General features: G+C 44.1%; 1 protein-coding gene across 4 annotated transcripts in view; it reads right to left on the bottom strand.

Annotated features, from left to right (window-relative positions):
- The window catches only part of TET1 (tet methylcytosine dioxygenase 1), a 70,999-nt gene extending 55,877 nt beyond the window's left edge, over window positions 1-15,122 (bottom strand). For 2 of the 4 annotated variants that reach the window (XM_030275596.4, XM_072930800.1), the window contains exons 1-2: window positions 14,827-15,122; window positions 5,071-7,110 (exon numbers count right to left, since the gene is read on the bottom strand). In XM_030275596.4, coding sequence (XP_030131456.4) covers window positions 5,071-6,987 — 1,917 coding nt within the window. In that variant the 5' untranslated portion in view covers window positions 6,988-7,110; window positions 14,827-15,122. Of the gene's footprint in view, window positions 1-5,070; window positions 7,111-11,859; window positions 12,067-13,811; window positions 14,023-14,826 lie in introns of those variants that run through there. The other 2 variants (XM_041717093.2, XM_041717092.2) reach the window with 2 other exon arrangements.
- Between the last annotated feature and the right edge of the window lie 6,192 nt (window positions 15,123-21,314).

Genomic DNA, 21,314 nt, shown 5'->3' with positions numbered 1-21,314 from the left:
CCGAGGCTACCTTGTATCTAAGCTCTTCATTTGTTGCATCAGAATTATGTATAAATAGGATTTAGAATAAGGTAAAATTAAAATTCTCATTTCTATTTTTTACCCAAATACCCCAGGTCTGTAAGGGTCTCTTTTGCACATTAAAAATGAGACAGTAGAAGTCACAATTAAATTATCTACAATCTTCTTCGTAGTTTTGGTACTTAAGATGCTTTACAATAACGGGGGGAAAAATGGAACAGTATTTTGTTGGCTTAGAAACCTAAAACCCCATATTCTGATTTAATCCCCAGACTGGTGTATGCACTGGACAGCAGTTTCAGGTTTCCTTGTAACCTCATGTTAGAGGTCCTCAGACACAAGAAAGGAAGGAAACCTCTTCAAATAATTTCCTCATAAAAGCTTTAAGAACCAACACACAAAATAAGGAGCAGTGAAGAGGCAACTTGTTAAATACAGCCTCTGAAAATAACTAGAACACAAACTAATCCATCTCACTGTAATTTAGGCTGCATTATAGTCCACACCCAGGAACACAGAAATGGCAAAGTACTGTGAGCTGTAATTATTTTACACTCTCACAGACCATGAGTGTCAGTGTAAAATACGAGTAAACTGCACAACCCCAACTCCCTGCCCTGCATCCGTGGGGTAGGGAAAGCTGTATGCAGCTTCGCTCATCACACACATTGCCAAACTCCTCTAGCTGTGTGCTATTCCCTTACAAAACTCTCAAGTATCCTACTCAGGAGTGTTTTTATGTGCACTCAGTTTAGAATTCAACTGGCTTAAATATTTCTGGAGTCTATTGTAAAATAAATACCACAAAGTCTAAATTTTTTGATTATAGCTGGGCCTGGCTGGAACACAAGAATTCCATTTTGCTTTTTTTCAACTTTTTTTTTCAGATTTCAGCACTTGGTTTTGTTCCAAAGCAGAGCAAAACTTTCAAAAATTCAAGAGGAGACAAATGGGATGTGGGAGACCAAAGTTCAAGCCCCTGGTCTGCATCAAGCAGAAAGCCCTTACTACCAACATGCTCTAATAATTCTCATCCCCTTTTTAAGTTCTAAACAGAAATTTCATTTCTCAAGCCTCGAGAAACTTCCCCCAAAAGCAGTTGTATTAAGATAGATAGTAGCTGTGAAAAGTTCCTGTTCATTCAGCATTTTCCATTCAAGGAATGGCTTACTGGAAAGTTCCCAACCAACTTGAATTGCAGCATCCTTTTTCAATATGTCTGGGTTTTTCAGCAGTGTTTTAAAAACCCACAGACAAGCAGGCCCTTATTGTTATTTAATATTTCACGTTACTCAGATTACAGCAATTAAATAAGATGTCTCAAGACACCTTGGGCAGCCCAAGTGAACTAACACTCAGTGACCTCATTTTTTTGGTCAGATTGTTGACTACAGGTCTCCTTAAATCTAGCTATTTAGTTCTAATAGGAATTAAAGCTCTCCCCAGCAGATGGTTTCAACCCAAGTGGGCTGCCTGCCTAGGTAGGACCATAAAATGTAGGCACCTTGCCTTGACAAGCCCTGCACCTGCCTGGCCAAAACGGGAATCCTTTGGCCATGGAGAAAAAGAAACAAACCATGAGCCACCTTGCCTGTCCACATGCTACTTTTGAAGCCTACAAAATCCTCGTGCCACACTGCAACTCATGAAGACAGCCCCGACAGTATGCAATGGCAGCAAAGCAGATCACTTCTTGGAATTCAATCTGCTTTTTGGAACAAAATAGCCCTCAGTAACTGCAATACTGTTTCAGAAAACAGCAGCCTTTAAAGACAAGACAAAAATGTGGCAGCATCATAATCCTGTGTGGGTAAGCTTCTCAAACTCTTCACTGTGAAGTATTCCTGCATTATTCATTCTGAGAGGGACAGTAACCCAAGATAAAGCCTTTTTCCTCTACTTATGAAAGCTTCCTTACATTTTATTTACTGGGCTGCCATTAAAAAAAAAAAAAATCAATAAGCAAGAAAATGTTTTCCTTTATGTATTTTAGGATTCTGCTCTACCAGCTCCAAGCCAAACAGGCACAAGTGTGAATTCATCAGGAAGAGGGGCATTATATGCAACAATATTGCTACACACAGGGGCTGGGAACTAGAGCCCACAATGCCTTATATCCAGACTTTCATGATGTCTGTCACGTCCCTGCAAAACCCATTACATTCAGGAAGGTACAACATCACTTAATGTTTATGTGGCTGTTATTTTTAAATGGCATTTTTCAAGTCAAATATAGTTTTCAAATCTTTATCTGGATTGTGTGTGAATTAATGGAAATAACAGTAACCTAACTATAGCCAGTTCCAAACATGCAACTGATATACTCCAAGGGCTGAGTGCTTGTGCACACATGGGTATGGGTGTTGGAATATGCACTCCAGTTTACCTTCATGGCTTCTACCAGCCAGGCCTTACTCCCTGTAACTGTAAATCCATGTAAGTTCTTAAGGAACACCAACACTTTTTCTTTCCTAAGCAGCAGGTAAGCTGCCAACCCCCACAGTGGCTATATAGCCTTTTAATGCACACAGCTCTCACTGACTTCACTGGGACTTTTGCAATTTTAGTTAGAATGGGGGGAGATAATTCCTTTAAGACAAAACACCAACATTTAAACTATGCTCCTGCTCTATCCCCCTGCACCCTCCTCACAGTGAATCACCTCAAAAAAATGCTCACATTCCACCAACATGAGAGAAAGAAGCATGACTCTTCTGAATGCGGAACACACTGAAGCCAAACTCATTTCTTTTAATTATTTATGTTGACTTTCCATACCATGGACAGAGACCTACAGTTTTGGGTTTTCCCCAGCTGCTTTCTCTTTGAAACACATTACTGTCACAGAAGTCACAGTACTACCAGTCTGGGAAAACAATGGAATTCCCTGCAATCTTATCTAAAGGATAGCTGCTAAACTGAGTGATAGCATTCTGCATCCCCCAACACCTTCCCCATCTCAACACCGTGAAAGAGCTTGTAAAACATTTGTAGAAATACTTCCTCATTTCCTCAGAGCACAGTTTCTAGAGATTGAAAATGAAGCAAGGCCACTTTCTAGGAATATCTGAAAAGGCACCAGGTTTGATTCAAATACAATTTTACAAGAAAATACCTGACATGTTGTTAAATGTCAGGAATACTTCATTTCCTCCATGCAGCACCCTGAAATTTCATACAGAATTTAACAAGAAATGAAGAAGGCTTCTGGTGCAGCTCTGAATGTATCATACAAAATGTGACCACTTTAATGAAATAAAAGCACACCAAAGTAAAAGCTGCCAAAGAAAAGAATAAAAACAAGGAATCTCTCACAAAGAAAGTAAAAGGAGTGCCCAGAGAGAACAAAGTGAAGAGGCAAAGCTAATCTGCAAGTAGGTCAGGCTGAGCAACAAGAAAAGTAGTATGTTTAGCCTGGAAAACAAAGGTTGACAGAAAAGCTGGAGTTCTTCCTTTCACTGACCCTGCCAAAACCTTTTTTAAAACACGGCTTTTAGATCACTTCCCACCCCAAATCCACAAATCCTCTCCCATGAACTTCTCTTCAATCCTGCTGACTAAATATACAAAAGGACAATGTCACTACTCTTTTGCTGTAAAAGGTCAGGATAAGTCTCTACCACCTATATTGTTTTAATATCTATCTTAAGTCACATTACAGCTGCCCCTCTCCTCACTTATTTTTTAAGAGTATTAAGGAGCAGCTGAAACAGAAAGAGGTTTTTGAATGAATTCTGAGCCAAACTGTTTAAGCTTACTTCCCTAAACATCCTATCTTAAAATACACTTCCCCCACAAAGGAGAAAACATCATATTCCCCTCACTGCTGCAGGACTCTCTGCTTGCCTACCTTAAAACCAGAAAGGACTTCTCTGCCAACCCTGGTAAGCACAGGACAGAGCAGTGCAAACAGGAGCTCTCCTGAGACTGCCCCAGCTGATGGGAATTCCTACCTGCTGTAAGAACACACTATTTCAGTGAAATTGCTCTTGAGAAAGGTTTTGCAGGTGCATTCTCCCCAGTGTGAACTGCTCCTCTCAGAATACACACGGTGTGCAGAGACTTGAACCTCAGTTTCCCACATCCCAAGGCAGATGTCCCAGTAACTTTAACTACCAAGACAGCCTCTCCCCTCTGTGGTTCAGGCACTATTGGATCCTATGAAGAGAACACCCCCAGCAGGACCTACCACTGCAGAGTCTCACTGCAGTTCAGAGGTCAGGGAATTCAGTTGGGATGTGGGAAATCTACATTGAACTCCCTACTTACCTGATTTAAAGCCTGATCTTGAAACTGAAATCCCTCAGAAGGTCAGTGTTGTTATCACATGGGCATACAGACTGTCTTTTCCCCTCCTCTTTGTTCCAAAAGTTATGACCTGGGTTATAAAAGGCTGATGGATCAGAAAAATGAGTAAGAAACACAGAAAAAACAAAGTACGTATGGGGAATGTGGTAAAAGACAAAGAGAGAGAGGAAAGAGAAGTGAGATGAGAGAAACAGAAGAATAGACAATTAGAAAGGCAGAGAGATGTGAAAGGGGAAAATGCAGCTACAACTTGGTCCTGAAGTTTATAAATTGATTTCCACCAAATCTGTCATGACAAGCAAACTAACTGAACCAAAGAGCAGACAACATGCCTTCCTTTGCTTTTAGCCTTCAGTATTTCAAAATACCAACACTCTCCCTTGTAATTCACAGTCTCCTAAGACTACCCTCCTCCCACATTCTGTGCCTAAATCTTCCTCATTTCTTTATGCACTCCATAATCCATTCTTTTGGCCAACATACCGATATCTGGGATACAGAGTTAAAGCCATATTTACCTTTGATTTTACAGATTCATACAAGAGGAACAAGACTAATTCCAGCTCACTCTAACCTACAGCTCTGTAGATGACAAGAGGAAGTTACTGTACAACCTGTTAGCACTAACAGTAACCCTGAACTCTCTGAAGCTGTAAGGTGGCCAGCATTTCCCTTTGCAGAATTTTAAGGTGCACCTCAAGCCTCAATAGAGTGACTTAATTTGCAACTTCTTTGTCTTACCTCAAAAGGTAGCGTGATTGGTGGTGGTGGCTTTTTCAGTTCTTCACATTTTCTCTTTTTACATATCCGGTGACTAGTTTTGCGCTTCCTGCAGCAGCTGCATTCCTCACAGTTTGTTTTCCGCAGACAGGGCTCACACACTCCACAACGCCTTCGTTTCTTTTTCTCCAGCACAGGGAACAGAGATGAATATAGGAGAGGGTAATTACCAGCTGGATTTTTAAGAGAGTATGGCCCTGAGGCCTCAACTGCCTCAGTGTTGTTGCTAACGTTGTCCTGAACCAAATTCAAGCTTACTCCAACACTTCCCAGCTGTGATGAATAATCATTATGCTGCAGTCTTGAGTCAGCTGGTAAATCTGCATTTATGGCTTTTTCTGAGGCACGAGCAGAGATTTCCATGCTTGAAGGCAACTCTGAAACAAAACCTGCAGAGAATTGTCCAGAGCTTTCAGCAGAGATTTTATCAACCGTGCTTTTATCTAAATCTGAAGATAAAGTGGGGACATACCCTGAATTCAAAATTAATGTCTCTGCATCAATACATTTAACAAGCTGTTCAATGTCCTCTACTTCAATATTGTTTAAAGAGGTATTGGAGACTGGTTCACATACTCTAAATATGTTCTTTGTGTCAAATTCTGAATTATCTTTTGTAAAGCTCAAATCTGAATTTGAATCAAGTTCTCTGTGAATGGGTACAAAATCCACAACCAGCTTCATGGGGTATTCTGCAAGTGAGCTTGCACCTTCAAAACGTAAAAGCAAATTTGATTCAGAGGCAGCTACAGTACTGGAATTTGAACCAATGTCTTTATTCTCAGATTCCAAATCCCAGCCTGCCTTCAAACAGGAATCTGCCAGTGACCTTGCATCTCCTAATAAATGTTCTTGTGAGTTAAACTCAGAAGTAACTAAAGATGCAGAATCCAAGTCTTGTTCTTCCCTAGGTAGCACCATGTCCAACCCTGCTCCAATGTGGAATTTGGCAAGCGTGACCGACTCTATCAGTACTGCTGAGCTGAGGCCTGAGGTATCAGCAGAGCTGGAGTCAGGTTCTGTACTGTTAGGCACCACATTGAAGGGAGCCTCTGCGTGCACCTTCAAGTTTGATTCAGAGGCAATTCCAGAGTCAGAAGGAGAAGATGGAAGCACCAGTGCAGCATCTTCAACAAATGCTTCAGCCAAACTACCATTATCAAGATCACTCAGTATCTGCTCACAGGGCAGGTCTTCATGCTTAGATTTCACCTCTGAAGCTTCTGTACCATCGTCAGTTACCTGACTGTTTGGAATGGAATCATCAGTTTCAGATATTTCTGCCTCCTCGTCCTGACCAGCACATGGGATAACAGACTCCTCACCTGCACTGCACAGACAGCCTGCTACAGGCAGAGCAGCTAACTCATTTTGAGCTAAATCTCGTTTCAAAGGGATTTCACCTGTTTCATCATTTTTCTCTTCTACTACTGCCAGGGCTTCTTGTTCATGTTTTTCCTTTGTTTCTAGCCTTTTTTGTGCTGCAGCTTTCCTGGGCTTTGCAATTACTGGAGTCTGGGACAGTCTTCTGGAGAAGGATCGGTTACGGAGAGCCATTGTAAAGCCATTGATGCTGAAAGAATCCTGGTTGTGAAAGAGGATGTTGTCAGCCTTCTCCAAACTCACCCAAGATGCCCCAGACAAGGTTCTGGTTACACTGCTCCTGAGAAGCCTACCTGAAGAGCTCATGATTGGTTTCTTTTCTTGCTGTTTTTTCTTAACATCTTTTTCTTGCACTGGCTTTTTAACTTTTCCAGAACTATCAGATTTTGTGGTTTTCTTTCTCACTTGGCTAGATTTCTTTTTGCTCTGGTTAGTCTTCCTTTTGCCCAACTCTTCTTTTTTGGCTGATCTGGAAGGCCTCGCATGGTGAGCCATGTCTGCGGAGCAGGAGGAATGTTAAGAGGAGAGATGGAAAAAAATCATGAGCTCTTAAGACACCTCTTCAGTAGAAAACTGCATACTCCCATTGCTGCTTTCTGTGCTCATACAATGTCAGCTCTGAAGTAGAAAAAGATAGAAAACAGCATTAATATACTTCTAATTAAAAAGATGCACATATATCCAGCTGACCATTTTTAGTATTCAAAAATACAGAGGTAGAATCAGAAATATCAGTACTGGGTGTTATGTTCAACCACAAAAGCTTTTAAGATATTAGTATACTACAAAATAAAAAACTTGCCTAAAGGCCTGTAACACAAAGAAGCAAACTGAACCCAAATGACCAAGCAACATCACATACTTACTATTTCATGTACATACTAAAAAGTTGGAGTTTACTCAATTTTATTAACAGTTCATTAACTAATAAACTTTCCCTGAGTAAGGAGAAGTTCATATTTATCAGTGCAAGGACATTCAGGAACAAAAGAACAAAGCTGAGTTTATTTTTCATGCGTACTCGGTACATCATCACCAGAGCATCATCACCCACTGGTAGCCCACCATGGTAAAATTCCAGATAAAATGGGATGAGTAACTAGCTCCCCAAAGAGATCAATCTGTGATTTTACAGGGGAACTAGACCAGGAAAGAATGATCATTCCCAGTGTTATCTTCCATAATACATTCACAGCACACTGCATTACATTCCAACCCTTGATTCCTTACTGTCTGCCTATATCATATGTTTTATGCAAGGCAAATGTCTCTGCTTCTTCACTAAGCCTTAATTTACCTTCAAAAAACCACCATACCTCTGTCCCAAACTTTTGTCCCCAGTCACGACTGCAATGCACAAGTCCCCAAACTCCCCAAACACAACTGAATCATCTCAAAAGATACAACGAATTTCTCATGCTCCAAACCAATTTCCTTCAAGGTGGGATTTTTTAAAAGTAAAGCAATTCTCACAAGTACATATTTTTAAGTATCTATAGAAGGCTTCTAAAGCTTTATTTAGCTTTTTGAATAGATCATGTGCGTAGACAAGGGCCCCTAAAATGATTATCTCATATCACATCTTCAGATTGCATAGCAGATGAACATGATTACTGAGACAGCAGGTTTTTCCGCACACATAAATACCATTTAGAGCCAGCAGCGCTGCACAAGACAAGGCTAAACACGTCTGAGGTCAGCACAGAAAACAGTGCCCACCAAACACACAATAAACAAGCTGAGTAAATAGCATCCCTCCTCCACAGCGACACATCCAACCTGGAGAGACTAAGCAGACACGTGCAGTTGTTTATAGTCATGGGTGAAGCTTCAAAGGTCACAGAGGAGACCTGAACAGCTCCCACAGAAGCTCTGTATAAAAGTTGGGTCAGAGAGTGAAACAGTAAAACAAATACAACACTGAAAGGAAGGTAATCCGAGTACCCCCCTCCCCCTACCCTTCTCTGGAGGCACATGGGGGAAGGGGGACATGGCCATTAGGAGTCACTCCATGAATCAAAGAGGGCATCACATCAGCAGGTCCATGAAATAGTTGTTGGCAGCCTGCAAAAAGCCTCTCCAGTTTCTTAAGGTTGTGACAGAGACTGGGATCCTCATTCCAAAGGATGGCCTGGAGGGCTGCAAAACCAGCTGGAAGCAAGCAGCAGGCATATCTGCAGCCATCAGCAGAGGAGCTAAATAACCGTGGCAGGAGAAGAAATATGAGCTATTTTCAGAGCCTATAGCCAGGAGACCAAGGAAGAAAGCAAGCCATTGGCAAAGGCCAGGCAACAGGCAATGTGTGAATCAGGAGGGGAACTGAAGTGATAAAGTCTTTTCTCTTTATCAGCCCTAAAACAGAAGCAGAATGACCAGAGGACACAGGTCTGCAATGGAAACAGTGACCAAATTTTTGAGAATACTGAATGTGAATGATGCTTTGCTCATATTGTTTGCTTACACAAGTAGTAGCTATTACCGTTACTGTGGAAGTTCAGGAAGCATGCCCGACAAAATTATCAATCAGAAGCTTAATTTCTAACAATTTGGTAACTTTTTAAAATTGTTACTACAATTACATGATAATATGTCTTTACGGATAGGACATGATGGGATAGCTTCAAGGTGAAGGAGGGCAAGTTCACATCAGATCCTAGAAAGAATTGTTCCCTGTGAGGGAGGTGAGGCCCTGGCACAGGTTGCCCAGCAAAGCTGTGGCTGCCCCATCCCTGCAAGTGTCCAAGCCCAGGTTGGATGGGACTTGCAGCAACCTGGGCTAGTGGAAGGTGTCCCTGCCTGTGGCAGGGGTTGGAATGAGTCAATCTTTAAGGTCCCTTCCCACTCAAACCATTCTGTAGCTGCACAATTTGAAAATTGCAAAATAATTGCTTCAGGACTGAAGAGGCAAGATCATCCTGGAATTCTTTGGTTGGTCTGGTCCTTTTTTTTTTAATTTTTTAAGTACAGAGAAACACACCTGTCTGGCAAGAATGTAGAAAACTACCAGTGCCAAAGCATTGCTTCTCTTCAGGGCCAAAATTATAGAGGCTATGAACACAGTGGTTCAAGACTTCCTTTTTTTTGCTAAAAAAAGAGTGCTGATATTCGTAGGAAATTGCCTGGCTTTAAATGCTGCATTATAAAAGATGGCAAAGGCTTTGTTTGACTCAGAGATGACAATACAGGGTCACAAGAACAGCAACACTTTAATCCATTTTGTTTCAGTTTTGTGACTGGAGTGACTTTAGGTTTTTCAGAAAAGATCTGAATAGACCCACAAAGGAAATTTTTTGGCAGGTAGGGGTTGATGCTTCACTTTAGTTATATTTGTCTGGGACTTTGAGTACCCAGCCTGCAAGGTGATCTTACACACACAGGCAAAATGGCTGTCAGCAAGAGATCTCTGCTTCCCTTAAAAAACTCTAGTCTTGAATACTACTCTGCCAAAACCACCTTAACTGCTACCTAAAAACTATCTTGACATTTAAAATAACCTGTCCTTTAAGTTATATTGTTATTTCTTTGTTTCCTCTTGCACAGTTAGGACCAGAGTATTAGGTAGCTGCCAGGTTGGTTTTCAAGTTTTGTTTCCTGTAACACTAGGAAATATTTTACCTTCCCTTTTGCATTTAAAGCACTGGTAAGGACTGTTGATATCTGCAGCAGTTGCAAATCATCTCATGCTGCTTCTTAAGGACAACAAATGGCTTTACCACATTGATCATATTTCACAACAAGCAATTAATTATATTTCCAAAACATCTATGTGGACTCAACAGGATTATAAAACACATATCTCATGGGGCAATATAATAGCTTGTCAGTCTTCTATCATCCTGGAGAGAAACAACATTACTTCAATGCTTTCTTCTGAAAGCCAAAGGTGACCTGCCTCGCCTTCCCCGGCAGGGGAGCACAGGCGTCTGTCTATAGGATGTCAAAGGGGCAATAGGTGACAGGAGGTTTTGCAGGGAACTGCCCCAGGTAATACCAGTGCATCCTGAAGCTGTCTGTTACTTGAGGCAATTTATCTCTCCTAATCCTCATACAAAGCCGAAAGCTGGTTTTAAGGCCAGTTGCTTAAGTTTTGCTCATTCATGGTAATAAATCTGGAACAATTCCACTGACTGCTATAATCCTCAACAAATACTGCTAGAAAGCTAATCAAAGGCTAAATCTTTTAGTCCTGTCTCCTCTCAAAATTCCAAACAATTATAATGAGAATTCTACCTACAAAGTAATTAAGGAATTTAACCCTATGCTGTCAGAATGCTTCCAGAAAAAAACAAAACCAAAACCAACAACCCTCCTCCAAATAAATAAACAACAAAAAACCCGAAACCCACCTACAATGTTTCAATTTACACAAATGGATAAAAAAGATAAAGCATATTTTTATTCTAGAGACTGTGTCAATCAAGATTCTGTTACATAACTTGATTTTTGTTGGAAGATAGCAGAGGAAAAAGAAATATATTAGAAGATGTGTCCTCATAAAAAGTGAAGGCAGGATTTTTATGGTGTTGTGAAAAATGACACGTGACCCCTGAACAAACAGAGCAGTATAAAGAAAAAAATGACACAACTAGCCATCACTGGTTTCACTACAGTCAGATGTACTTCAGTAGATTTTGTTTCAGTGTTTAGGTATCTTTTATAAAGTCCCTTGAGAATCGCCCTTAGGAGAAACAGACCTGGAAGCTTTCATAGGAGCCGCTCAATAATATGCGTGTCCCAAGCAATAGGGGCCATAACGTGACTGAGCTGTCACACAAGCTCAGATGCACGATTTAGAACTCAAAAACACCTCATCTTCTGGCAGCAAATGCTCTAGAGAAAGATGCAAGAGACATCAGAGAAACAGACTTTAAAAAAATCTGACCCTTAGGTGCAAAAGCGTGTCATATCATCTGCATATTCTTCCCAGCTGAACCAAAGCCAACCTGCTTTCCAATTTGGCCTCATTTCCTGCACCTACTCATTGCTCTGTAGAATACTTTGTATATGGAAAGAAGGGAAATGAGTTAGGACGAGAGACTCAGCTTTAATTTTCCCTTTCCCCCTCCTTTAATCCTTGAATACACATTGGCTTTGGGTAAAAAATAAAACCAAAACTTCTCATCTGCCATCTCACTACCATGAGTTACTTCATACACAGAAGCCTCCCCACGCCGTTTTCCTCCATAGAGATCTTCTGCTTTATGTTACAGAACTACACTTAATTAACCAGACATATTTCATCCCCATATATTAACCTCTGGCTTAAGGCAACACTTTCCAGTAATGCATGAATGTGGGACAGGCACTGCAGGATGCCACCTCAGTTTCTCACAGACAAAGGCACATAAAGCACAGTCCTGTACTTACTTATCAGCAACACAGGATGATGCTGAGCAGACCAAGCACCAAGGCCTTCACCCTACATTTTTGTCCTTGCTGGTTCCAGAAGGCCATCTCTGTGTGGAGGATGAGGCAGAGCTGCCACCCCACTGTGTAAGGAGCTGCAGGCTGCTGGGAAATAGGCATGCTCCATGAATCCAGCAGGAGATGTCCATGGTTAGCATTGTGCAATGACTTCATGCACCTTGGAGCCTACACCATGAGTCACACAGATAAAAAGATACCACAAAAAAACCTCCTCCCAGTTTAGAGAAAGCTCTATTAGAATGATTAGAGAAAAAAAACAAAACAACAACAAAAAAAATAAAACCAAAAAAAAAAAAAGAACTGTGGCAAGGAACTGCACATGCCTAAACCACAAGCCAGATTAAGCCTCAGACAACTTGAATCAAAAATCAATTGTGAGGACTCGCACCACATGTGCAAGTATCCTCCCTTCAGCCAGGCAGGAGCACTGGCTTCCTATGTGCACCTATGTGCAGTGCAGTCAAGCACTGACCTTCACAGGGGATAATGATAAAAAGTAAAAATATACAAAATAATTTCTTATGGCTCATCAAGGAAAAACCCCATCCACCAGAACACTCCAGATACATATAAATACAAAAAAATCAAACAAACTAAACCAAACACCCTAGCCCATCATATGCCCCTCTGATTTTGCATTTATGCTGTTTAAAGCACTACATTTCTTTTTGATAATGTAACTCCATTCTTCAGGGGGTTTGCCTTTTCTTAAAAACAAGGACAAAAAAAAAAAAAACCCACAAAAAACCCCCACCACCATTAACTGAATCACCTTATCTCAAACTCAACTAAGAGAAGGGGGAGGTGGAAGGAAGAACCTTCAGGCAAAGATTAAGCCTGGAAAATTTCAGCCTGAAAGGTGGTTTGAAATTTTAAGCATCTGAAAACAGAAAGCAGGATGGAAGTGCTTAGGCCAGCTTCAACAACCACAGGTAAAACACTATTAGTGACAATTTTTAATTACTACACAGTGAGGAATTAGGTCTTACAGAAACTATGAATATCAGCGTTCCTTGGTACATGGCACCTTGAGTTCTTCCCAGTTACCTGCTTTGCACAATCCAGTCTGCCCTTGTCTCCTCCAAGCACAACAAACTCTAATCTTGCAGGACTGACCCTTATCCCAAGAGCAACCACCACAACCCCTTGTGCTGGCGGAGCAACTACCTCAGAAAAGCATAAACCAGCTTTCTCTTCCTCTACAGTTAGGATCGACCAGGCTACCCGCCCAGACCAAGACTAAATCCTAAATTTCCCCAATTCAATCTGTTTTCCTAATTAATGTTGACTGACAGAACAAAAACAGGGTAATTACACCACAGAATAGCTTTCTGCATTTCCACAAGAGAACCTCAAAAATCACTGAGCACAGCTGAGGGGAACTATTATTATTTGGAATATTACTATTATCATTATTGTTGTTTTCACAGGTTTTTCCATTGTCTTGAAAATTCAGAGACACCTCTGCCTTAGAAATCCACACAGTCATGTTTAAGTACCTAATGCTGCGATCTTTGTCCATTTTGCCATCATTGCACTATAACTTCTAGAATAAGAGCTCTTTAGCCAGCTGCACGCTGGTGCCACCACCCTGGCCAGCTTGTTTACAGGAGCCGAGTCCCACCGCCTCACTCCACTGACATTGGTGCGCTCACGCCCTGCTCCACATCGCCGTCTCCTCCTTAAAGGAGTAGCAATCTCACCACGCTGGCTAGCTGCTCCACAGGCCGAGATACAAGGGATGAGGACTACGTTGCCCTTTAAATATCTTTGGGGTGCAGCAGGATAGGCTGGCAGAGTGTGGGACAGGCTGGGCGCACAAGTGGCGCGTCCCCTTTGACTGCACAAGCCCGGCCGGTTCCCCTGCTCGCTGCCCGGGCCAGCGGCCATACCTCTGTAAGGTTAGCTGCTCCTGCCTCCCGGCAGGCCGCCTCGTCCTTTCTCCTCACCCACTCGGCGAGCCACATCCTTCTGCCCGGTTATCTCACGGACACGGCAGGGAGCATTGCCGCCCGCACCAAGCCTCCGGCTGCCGTAAGACCAGCACCTCTTCTCCCCCAGCTGCTTGACTCAGCGCCCAGGAGCGCCCCGGGGGTGCAGCCCGGCAGCGCTCTGGTGCCTTTGGTGCAGGCAGGCGGATCCCAAGGGAGGAAGGAGCAGGCAGGGCCCTCCTGAGGGGAGGCAGCGGCCCTCGTGGCCCGGCCCCGCCGCTGGCCGTGCCTCCCCAACCCCGGGAGCCCTGTCCGGGGCTGCAGACAATGGGGCCGACCCATCCGGACGCTCCCGGCTTCTCCCCGGCAAAGACGGGGAGCCACCCGCGGGGACGCTCCCCCAGCCCCACACACCAGCGGCACCTCCACAGGGTGATGCTGCACAGCCCTCGCTCGCCGGTTTTATGGGGCGGCGGGAGTGGGCTGCAGGGTTTCTCGGCTGGCCGGGGGCCCCTACAGCCGGGCAGGGTCCCTTTTAATTGTTCCCTGTCCTCCACGCAGGCTGCAGGCAGTTTCTCTTGCCTGGCGGGTTTTTCCAGGCAGCCTCTGGCTGCTGCAGCTCCAACACACTCCAGCACAGCCAGGGAGACCGGACTCCTTTGCTTTTTCGGCCAATAAACTCCGTTTTGCATTTGAATAACCCCCAGACTGCCTTCCTCCTCGGCAGGACCGGTCCGAGCCGCGGGGCTCCGAACCTGGCCGCGGCGGTGCCTCTAGGTCCCCCTCCCCACTCTACCAAAGCTCAACTTTGCAACTAGCCAAGGGGATAAGAGAGGGGAAGGAATAGAAAAACAGAGGGATCAAAAAAAAAAAAAATTAAAAAGAGGAAAGAAAAAAGGTGGGGTTCCGAGAGCAGAAGTCCGCGTCGTTCCCCTCCTCCCCCGCAGCAGCCCCGGGACCCGTCCCGCACACGTACCAGGGCTGCGGCGCGGCCAGCCCGCAGCTCTCTGGAAGGGGCGATGCTGGCATGGCTCGGAGCGGGGCGAGGCGCGGGTCACGGCCCGGGCCCCCGCGGGCGGGCGGCTCCCATGGCGCGACGAGCTGAGGCGCGGAGAGGAGCCCCGGGCCGCGCAACGTGCTCCGTGCTCCGTGCTCCGTGCTCCGTGCTCCGGCGGCGTCGCCCCCGGCCGGACCCTCCGCGAGGGAGCGGGGAGGGGGCGGCTCAGCTCGGCGGGGCGCTCGCCGCACCGAGCCCTCCCGGCAGGCGGCAAAACGCGCCCTGGATCCCCGCGGCCGGAGCGGGATTCGCCGCCCCCCGCAGCCCACCCGCGCCCCCGGGGACACGGAGAGCGGCGGCCGTGCTGCCGCGGCTGCCCGCGGGAGCGCTTCGGCGTGCCAGGCTGCTAACGCCGCGGCTTCTTTAACAACGACAGCAAAATTAAATGACGGCAGTAAGAGAAAAAGCAATTTATCCCGTTATTTGCGGAGGCTGTGGTTTGACGCCGCGTATCCCCCGGTCAGCCGCGGTGGTGGCACTCTGTAAAATCATCCCTTTTCTTTTTAGCCTGGGAGAGGGAAACCCTGGTCAGCCGTGACAGGCGAGGGGCTCACCGGGGGACAACCCCCTTCCCCTTACATGTGCCATCCAGGAGGACCCTTGAACACCAGTGTCCAGCAGGGCCTAGCCATCCATACGTTTTTTTCCACGTATGGAACAAACACTCCAAGAAGCATGGGGAAGGTGCTGGCTTAGAAGAAAGACCTGCTGAGCCGCCCTCTCCCTCCTGCAAGGAGGTAAAATATAATGAGCCTTGCTCTTTCCCATCCCCCACCTCATTCATTAAGAGCCACTGACTATATTGGCTGCTCCTTCCCAGAGGGAAACGGGTGAGTAAAATGTTATGGTAAGAAGAAGAGTCAGTCCACTGACTGACTTCTTCCACCCCTCATTATCACCACAGCCTTTTGTGAAAAGCAGGCCACCAAATCTAACATCTCTTCAGACCGAAAAACAGATGTTGGAAATGGGATCTGTGAAACAATATACCCAAGCAGTACTTTTTCAGAAAGCCTTCATTATTATTAAGTCTGTAGCTGTTGCATTCTAAAGCACTTCAAGTGTGAGTCAGCCCAGTCAAATGTGAGCCTGCAGAGAGGCTTTTCTGCTGTACACAAGTGAGCACTACTGTCCAAATCCATCCACTCCTAGAGATGCTTTAAATGCCAGCATTTTGCTGGTTTAAGTGACATGTGATAAGTAAGAAGCAGAGGCACAGATCTGCACATCTCCTTGCCGCTGCTGCTCTTCAGTGATAATGGGTAGGTAGCCTATCACCAATTTGAACTTCCATCGTCTTCCCACCTGCCCTACATATCCTTGCATCAAGAGAGAAATACAGTCTGGGAATCTTAAGCAAGATTACAGACACTTCATTTGAAACAAGGTGAAACCTACACCATGGACACCTGAATTTTGAACAGCTGCCTGCAGTGGCAGGGAATTTTAGCAATGCACAAGTTCTCTTTGTTGGGTGTAACAATCCCATCTCCTCCTCAGGGCTTGATATCAAGACTTCTATCATTCCAAAGACTTCTCCTGTTGGATATAAGGTAGCACAAGCTATAAGATAAAATAACAGCTGATTTGAGAGGTAAAAGAACTATTGCTCTTAAACTGCTTCACACAGCAGAAGTTGAAGGAACAGGAACTTGATGATAAAACCCCACATAATCAGAATATGTTTCTTGGGGAAATGGCAAGAAGTTAGATGTTATGGGCTTGAATAAAATGCAGAGCAAGAAATTAGTAACTTGATGTAGGGAATGCTGGGCTGCAGGACGGTTTTGATGAATGGAGAGGAGAGATCTCTGAAGGTTGCTCTTAGAATATAACGTTTATTAGGGATGGTGAAAGGTCTTGGCTGCAGCTGCCAGACACAGCACGTGGCAGGGCCTGAGGGGATGGGGAGGGGAGAGACAAGGAGTTCCAGGAGAGGGTGGAAGATCTAAGAGCGGGGAATTCCAAGAGGGTGGAGGATCCAAGAGGGCCTCTGGCTCCTCAGAGACCCCTTATCGGGGGGTTTCAAGGTGGGCTGGAACAAGACTTGCGCCAATGGGGTCACAGACACTCGATGTTTCAGGGGAGAGTTACAGGTGTGGGATGAACCACACATTTTGGGGGATTGAGATGTAACAGTCCATTTGACTTTTGGAACTATCTGTAGGTAAGGGCATTGTCCAGCCAGTAGGGGGGATTGTTTTCATCCTGGCTGTACTATTGTAAATCTTTTGCCAGGCAATTATATTTATCCATCCTTCCCAACAACTTGAGGGAAGCAACAGACAATGAGGGCTAAGGTTTATTTAGAATAAACAGGTTAACAGGAGCACCCAAGCATCAACATGAGCAAGCACAGCCCCATTAAAAACATGCTAAAGGCAAGGAAACAAACATGAACTAGCAATTGTTCATTTTCACTCCTACAGACCTATGTGCTCATGGTCTGAGGTCTTCCATCCTGGGAAGCAAGTAGCACCAGATCACAATCTTTTCTGGCAACAGTAAGGTACTCAGCCTACCAAGACAAGCTGAGTATAAATGTTTAGAAAAAATATCCCACAGTAATGACTGTCTGGGCAATAAAACAGCAGATTAAATCCTTTCACTAAAAAAACAAAGTGAGGCACATGGAGGGAAACATGGCAATCACAGTTTATCACTTAACTCCTACCATTTAAAATAGAGATTCTGGTGCTGTGACAGGTGCTGCAGTGAAGCTATTCTGTGTACTCAACTGGAGTGTCAAGGAGCATTACAAAGTAAGGGGAGAAGTGAACAGAAAACACCCCTACACCATCATTATTTAGCCGAGATCTCTTGTGCACTTATATCTCAAATATGATGTGTAGTTCTGGTTTGCTTAAAAGGTGCAAAGGAAAACTTGAAAGACACATAAGAATATAGCATAGCAATTGTACCTGAAAGCACATGGAGCAACTAAATACACCAGTGTTTCCACCCTAGAAAGGCAGTAATCTGGATGAAATCCTGGCCAATATACTAAAAAGTATGGAAAGTAATATCAGAACGAGATACTCATCCACTTAATTTGTGTTTAGAGAAAAAATGACTCTTTCTCTAAAGCAAAGGATACCAAGGCAATAGATCAAACATGTAATCAGAATATAGCAACTTCATACAACATGTTTTCAAGCCACAGAACTCCTTACTATAGCACACTGAAAAGGCAAAAAACTTTAGGAAATTTCTTTCTTTAAAGCAAAATTAATGGAAGAAAGTTTAACCAAAACTACACAACACAGAAGTACTATTTTAACTATATGTTACTTGAAGCTGAGAGAGTGCACAGAGGTCCCTGTATGCTACCCAAACCTCCTTCCCTATGTATATGCTACTGGCTATTTTTCTGGGTAAGGTTTTAAACTGGTGGACCTTTGGTCTGACACAGTGCTCCTATCCCTATGCTGTTCTCCAGAATAAAATACAAGGTATATATACCTACAGAATGAGTAAAACTGAACAGCATGGCATGAAGCAATAAAGTGCACAAACCTGTAAGTAGCTCCGCATTGCAGGCAGCTCTGGCAAAATTCGAGTCTGTGGTAAAAATGAGGGAGCTGTGAGGGGCAGTTGTTCTCTGAGGGACAGGGAGCCCTACACAACAGCCAGCAGGACAAGGACCTCACTAGCCAGCCTCATGTACACACACAGGGTAAACAGAACAGGCCCAGGGGCACCATCTGCATTCAGGCACAAGGCCAGGTAATCAAACAGCTTCCAGAAGATGGGGTAGGTCTGAAGTTTGACTGAGAACCCAAGCTGTAGGTCATAAGCAGTTCTGGAGACACATAGAGTAAGGAAAAAGACACACAACCCAAGTGAATACTGAACAGAGTCCATACAGACTAAAAGGGACCAAGCCCAAACCAAGGCTCTAAAAGATTCCTTAGCCAGGGTAAAGGTTCTGGGCCCATGGGCAAAGGATGTGGGTGGAGATTGCAGATGCAGCTCCTCAGGTCCATTAAGACCTATTAGTGCCCTCAGGGCCTTGACCCTGGAAACAGAGCTACTTGGGTATGCTGTCCCTAAACTTGTCCTGCAGTCATCTGGATCAGATCTCTGCAACACGCACAGCATCAGTCCAGGCTAAGAAAGGTTGGATTGATGCTGAACTTTAGCCCTTCACAAACCAAAAGCTCAGAGAATTACACTGCAAAGACACCTGAGCTATTTTTTAAGGGACAGATTTGATCTAACCAGGCCTGCTTCCCTTGTAGTGGAAAGATGATACTGAAACATTAGGGCTGTTTGCTTGTGTGATTACAAATTGCGGATTACAGCTTCCACTTTGTATCAAAGCCTGCCTCACATTTATTATCTCAGACTCCAGCACAACAAAGTGACCAGCCTGCTCACAGCCTAGATGTGACTACCTGTGTACCACGCTGGTGTGGGGTGCTGTGCCTGTGAACCCTGGGAAACAGGCCAAACACTGTTAATGCCTTTGAATTTGTAATACAAATGATCAGATAAAGCACCCACAGCATTGTTAGTTGGCACTGTCTGAAAGAGTAAAAAGTCTTGAACAACATGAGTTTAATGCAGAAACTCTTGAATTCTAATTGTGGTTTTGACAATCACTTCCTCATTTAGTCTTTCTTGGCCCTGGTTCTGTAGATAGTATCTACCTGCCTGATTGGCACTCAAAACAGAATAACATTTGTAGGCGCACAGAACACAGATACTTTAAGCGTTAACACCATTTTATGTGAAATAAGGCCAGAAGGGACTATGATTTCATCTTCTGATACCCATTATACAGGCCCACTGCATTTATTCTAAATATTTCCTGACAGATGCTTCTGACCTGCAGTGGACAGCAGTTTGCTGCCAGTTTCTATTTTCATTGGAAATCTTTATTACCCATGCACAATCATGCAGTGAAGTCACTGCATGATTGTGCATGAGTAATAAAAAGCATGACAGCAGAATGATTGTGCAGTACTTTGCTGGTAAACACTACATCTGGTGAGACATGGTTAATTGTGCATGTACAGACCGAAGAGTTTTGGATGCTTCAAGTGTACTGCACTTTTGCAGTAAGCCATGTGATACAGGGGTCACATAGGGCACACCTCTTCCTGGCTCCTGAAAGAAAGGAAGACACATGCTTAGCCAGGGAAATTTGACACCCACTGTATTTGCAGGCTCAGTAACTGATCAGTCAAATATTTCTGTTCATTAAAGACTTCACTGACGGGGGCCTGTCAGGGTCCTGGGGGTGTTAACAAGGCTTAATGGCCTCGACCAGCCTCACCTGAGGCTTCCACCCACACACCTGACTGGTGGGCACTGAACTCCATTTAAGCTCAGGCCTGGCCAGGTAATTACTTCCTGTCTAAGCTCTAGTTTGTTTTGGTGGTTGGTTCTGGCCTTTTTTGTTGCCTCATTTGGTTTCTAGGTGACCGTCAGGCTTGCCTTTAGCTTTGTTTTGGGCCTTGCCTTCTGTTCCTTTCTTGCCTCTGTGGCTGTGCTACAGAGCTGCTTTGTGCTGTCCCTGTGGCTGAGGCTGGAGCCTGTTCCCAGCCCAGCTCTGCCTGTCCTGCTGCAGGACTGTTCCCTGTCAGCGGAGGTACCACTCGTGCTGAGCTTGTGTCTGGCTCCTTGCTCATCTCACCTCACAATGAGCACCTCTGGCTACTTGCTGACAGAGGTAAAGAGAGTTCAGGACAGTACAGTGCTGAGGAACTGAGGTTTGCTAGAGTTGCACTCTGCAAGCTGTCATTTTTGTGGCAGGAGAAGAATTATCATGTGGGGAAAGTTATGTACTCCTGATATCTGTAGATATGGTTTGAGGCAAGTGAACAGGCAACTAGACAGCTATTACTGTTCAGATCACTAATTAGAAAATACTAGAAGCAAGCCTAAAGACTTAAAAAGCTTACAGAAGTATGACACCTGATGGTAATTTGTACAGCTATCCCAAAACAGGGCTACACCAGCATTTTAAGAGCACTGAAAATAATCTTTGCAGCAGCCACTACTACAAGGACAGCTTACCTAATTAGAACCTTGACAGTCTACTTTAATTGAGATATATTTAGAATGTGTTTATAACTTCTTTAGCAACAGAAAATTTTGGAACAAATTACAATTGCTAAAATGACCTACCTGCTATTTAGTGTGTGTTTGTAACTTCTTTAGCAACAGAAAAATTTGGAACAAATTACAATTGCTAAAATGACCTACCTGCTTGATTTTTTTTTTCTTCAAATTTGTAGTGCTGTTCCTGAGTGTTGATTTACTGGGGGAGGATGGCACAGTATCACACGAGTGTAACCCAAATGGCATTAATATTTCTGATGACTTTTAAGAATGCGTCATAAAAGACATGCCACCAGAAAAATTCTGTAAAAGGTAAAATGATGAAGTGATAACTGGGA

Source organism: Taeniopygia guttata, chromosome 6 (genome assembly GCF_048771995.1).
Source record: "Taeniopygia guttata chromosome 6, bTaeGut7.mat, whole genome shotgun sequence".
Taxonomy (NCBI): domain Eukaryota; kingdom Metazoa; phylum Chordata; class Aves; order Passeriformes; family Estrildidae; genus Taeniopygia; species Taeniopygia guttata.
The sequence above is the reverse complement of the archived record's forward strand: the minus strand, read 5'-3'. Positions and strand labels throughout refer to the sequence as shown.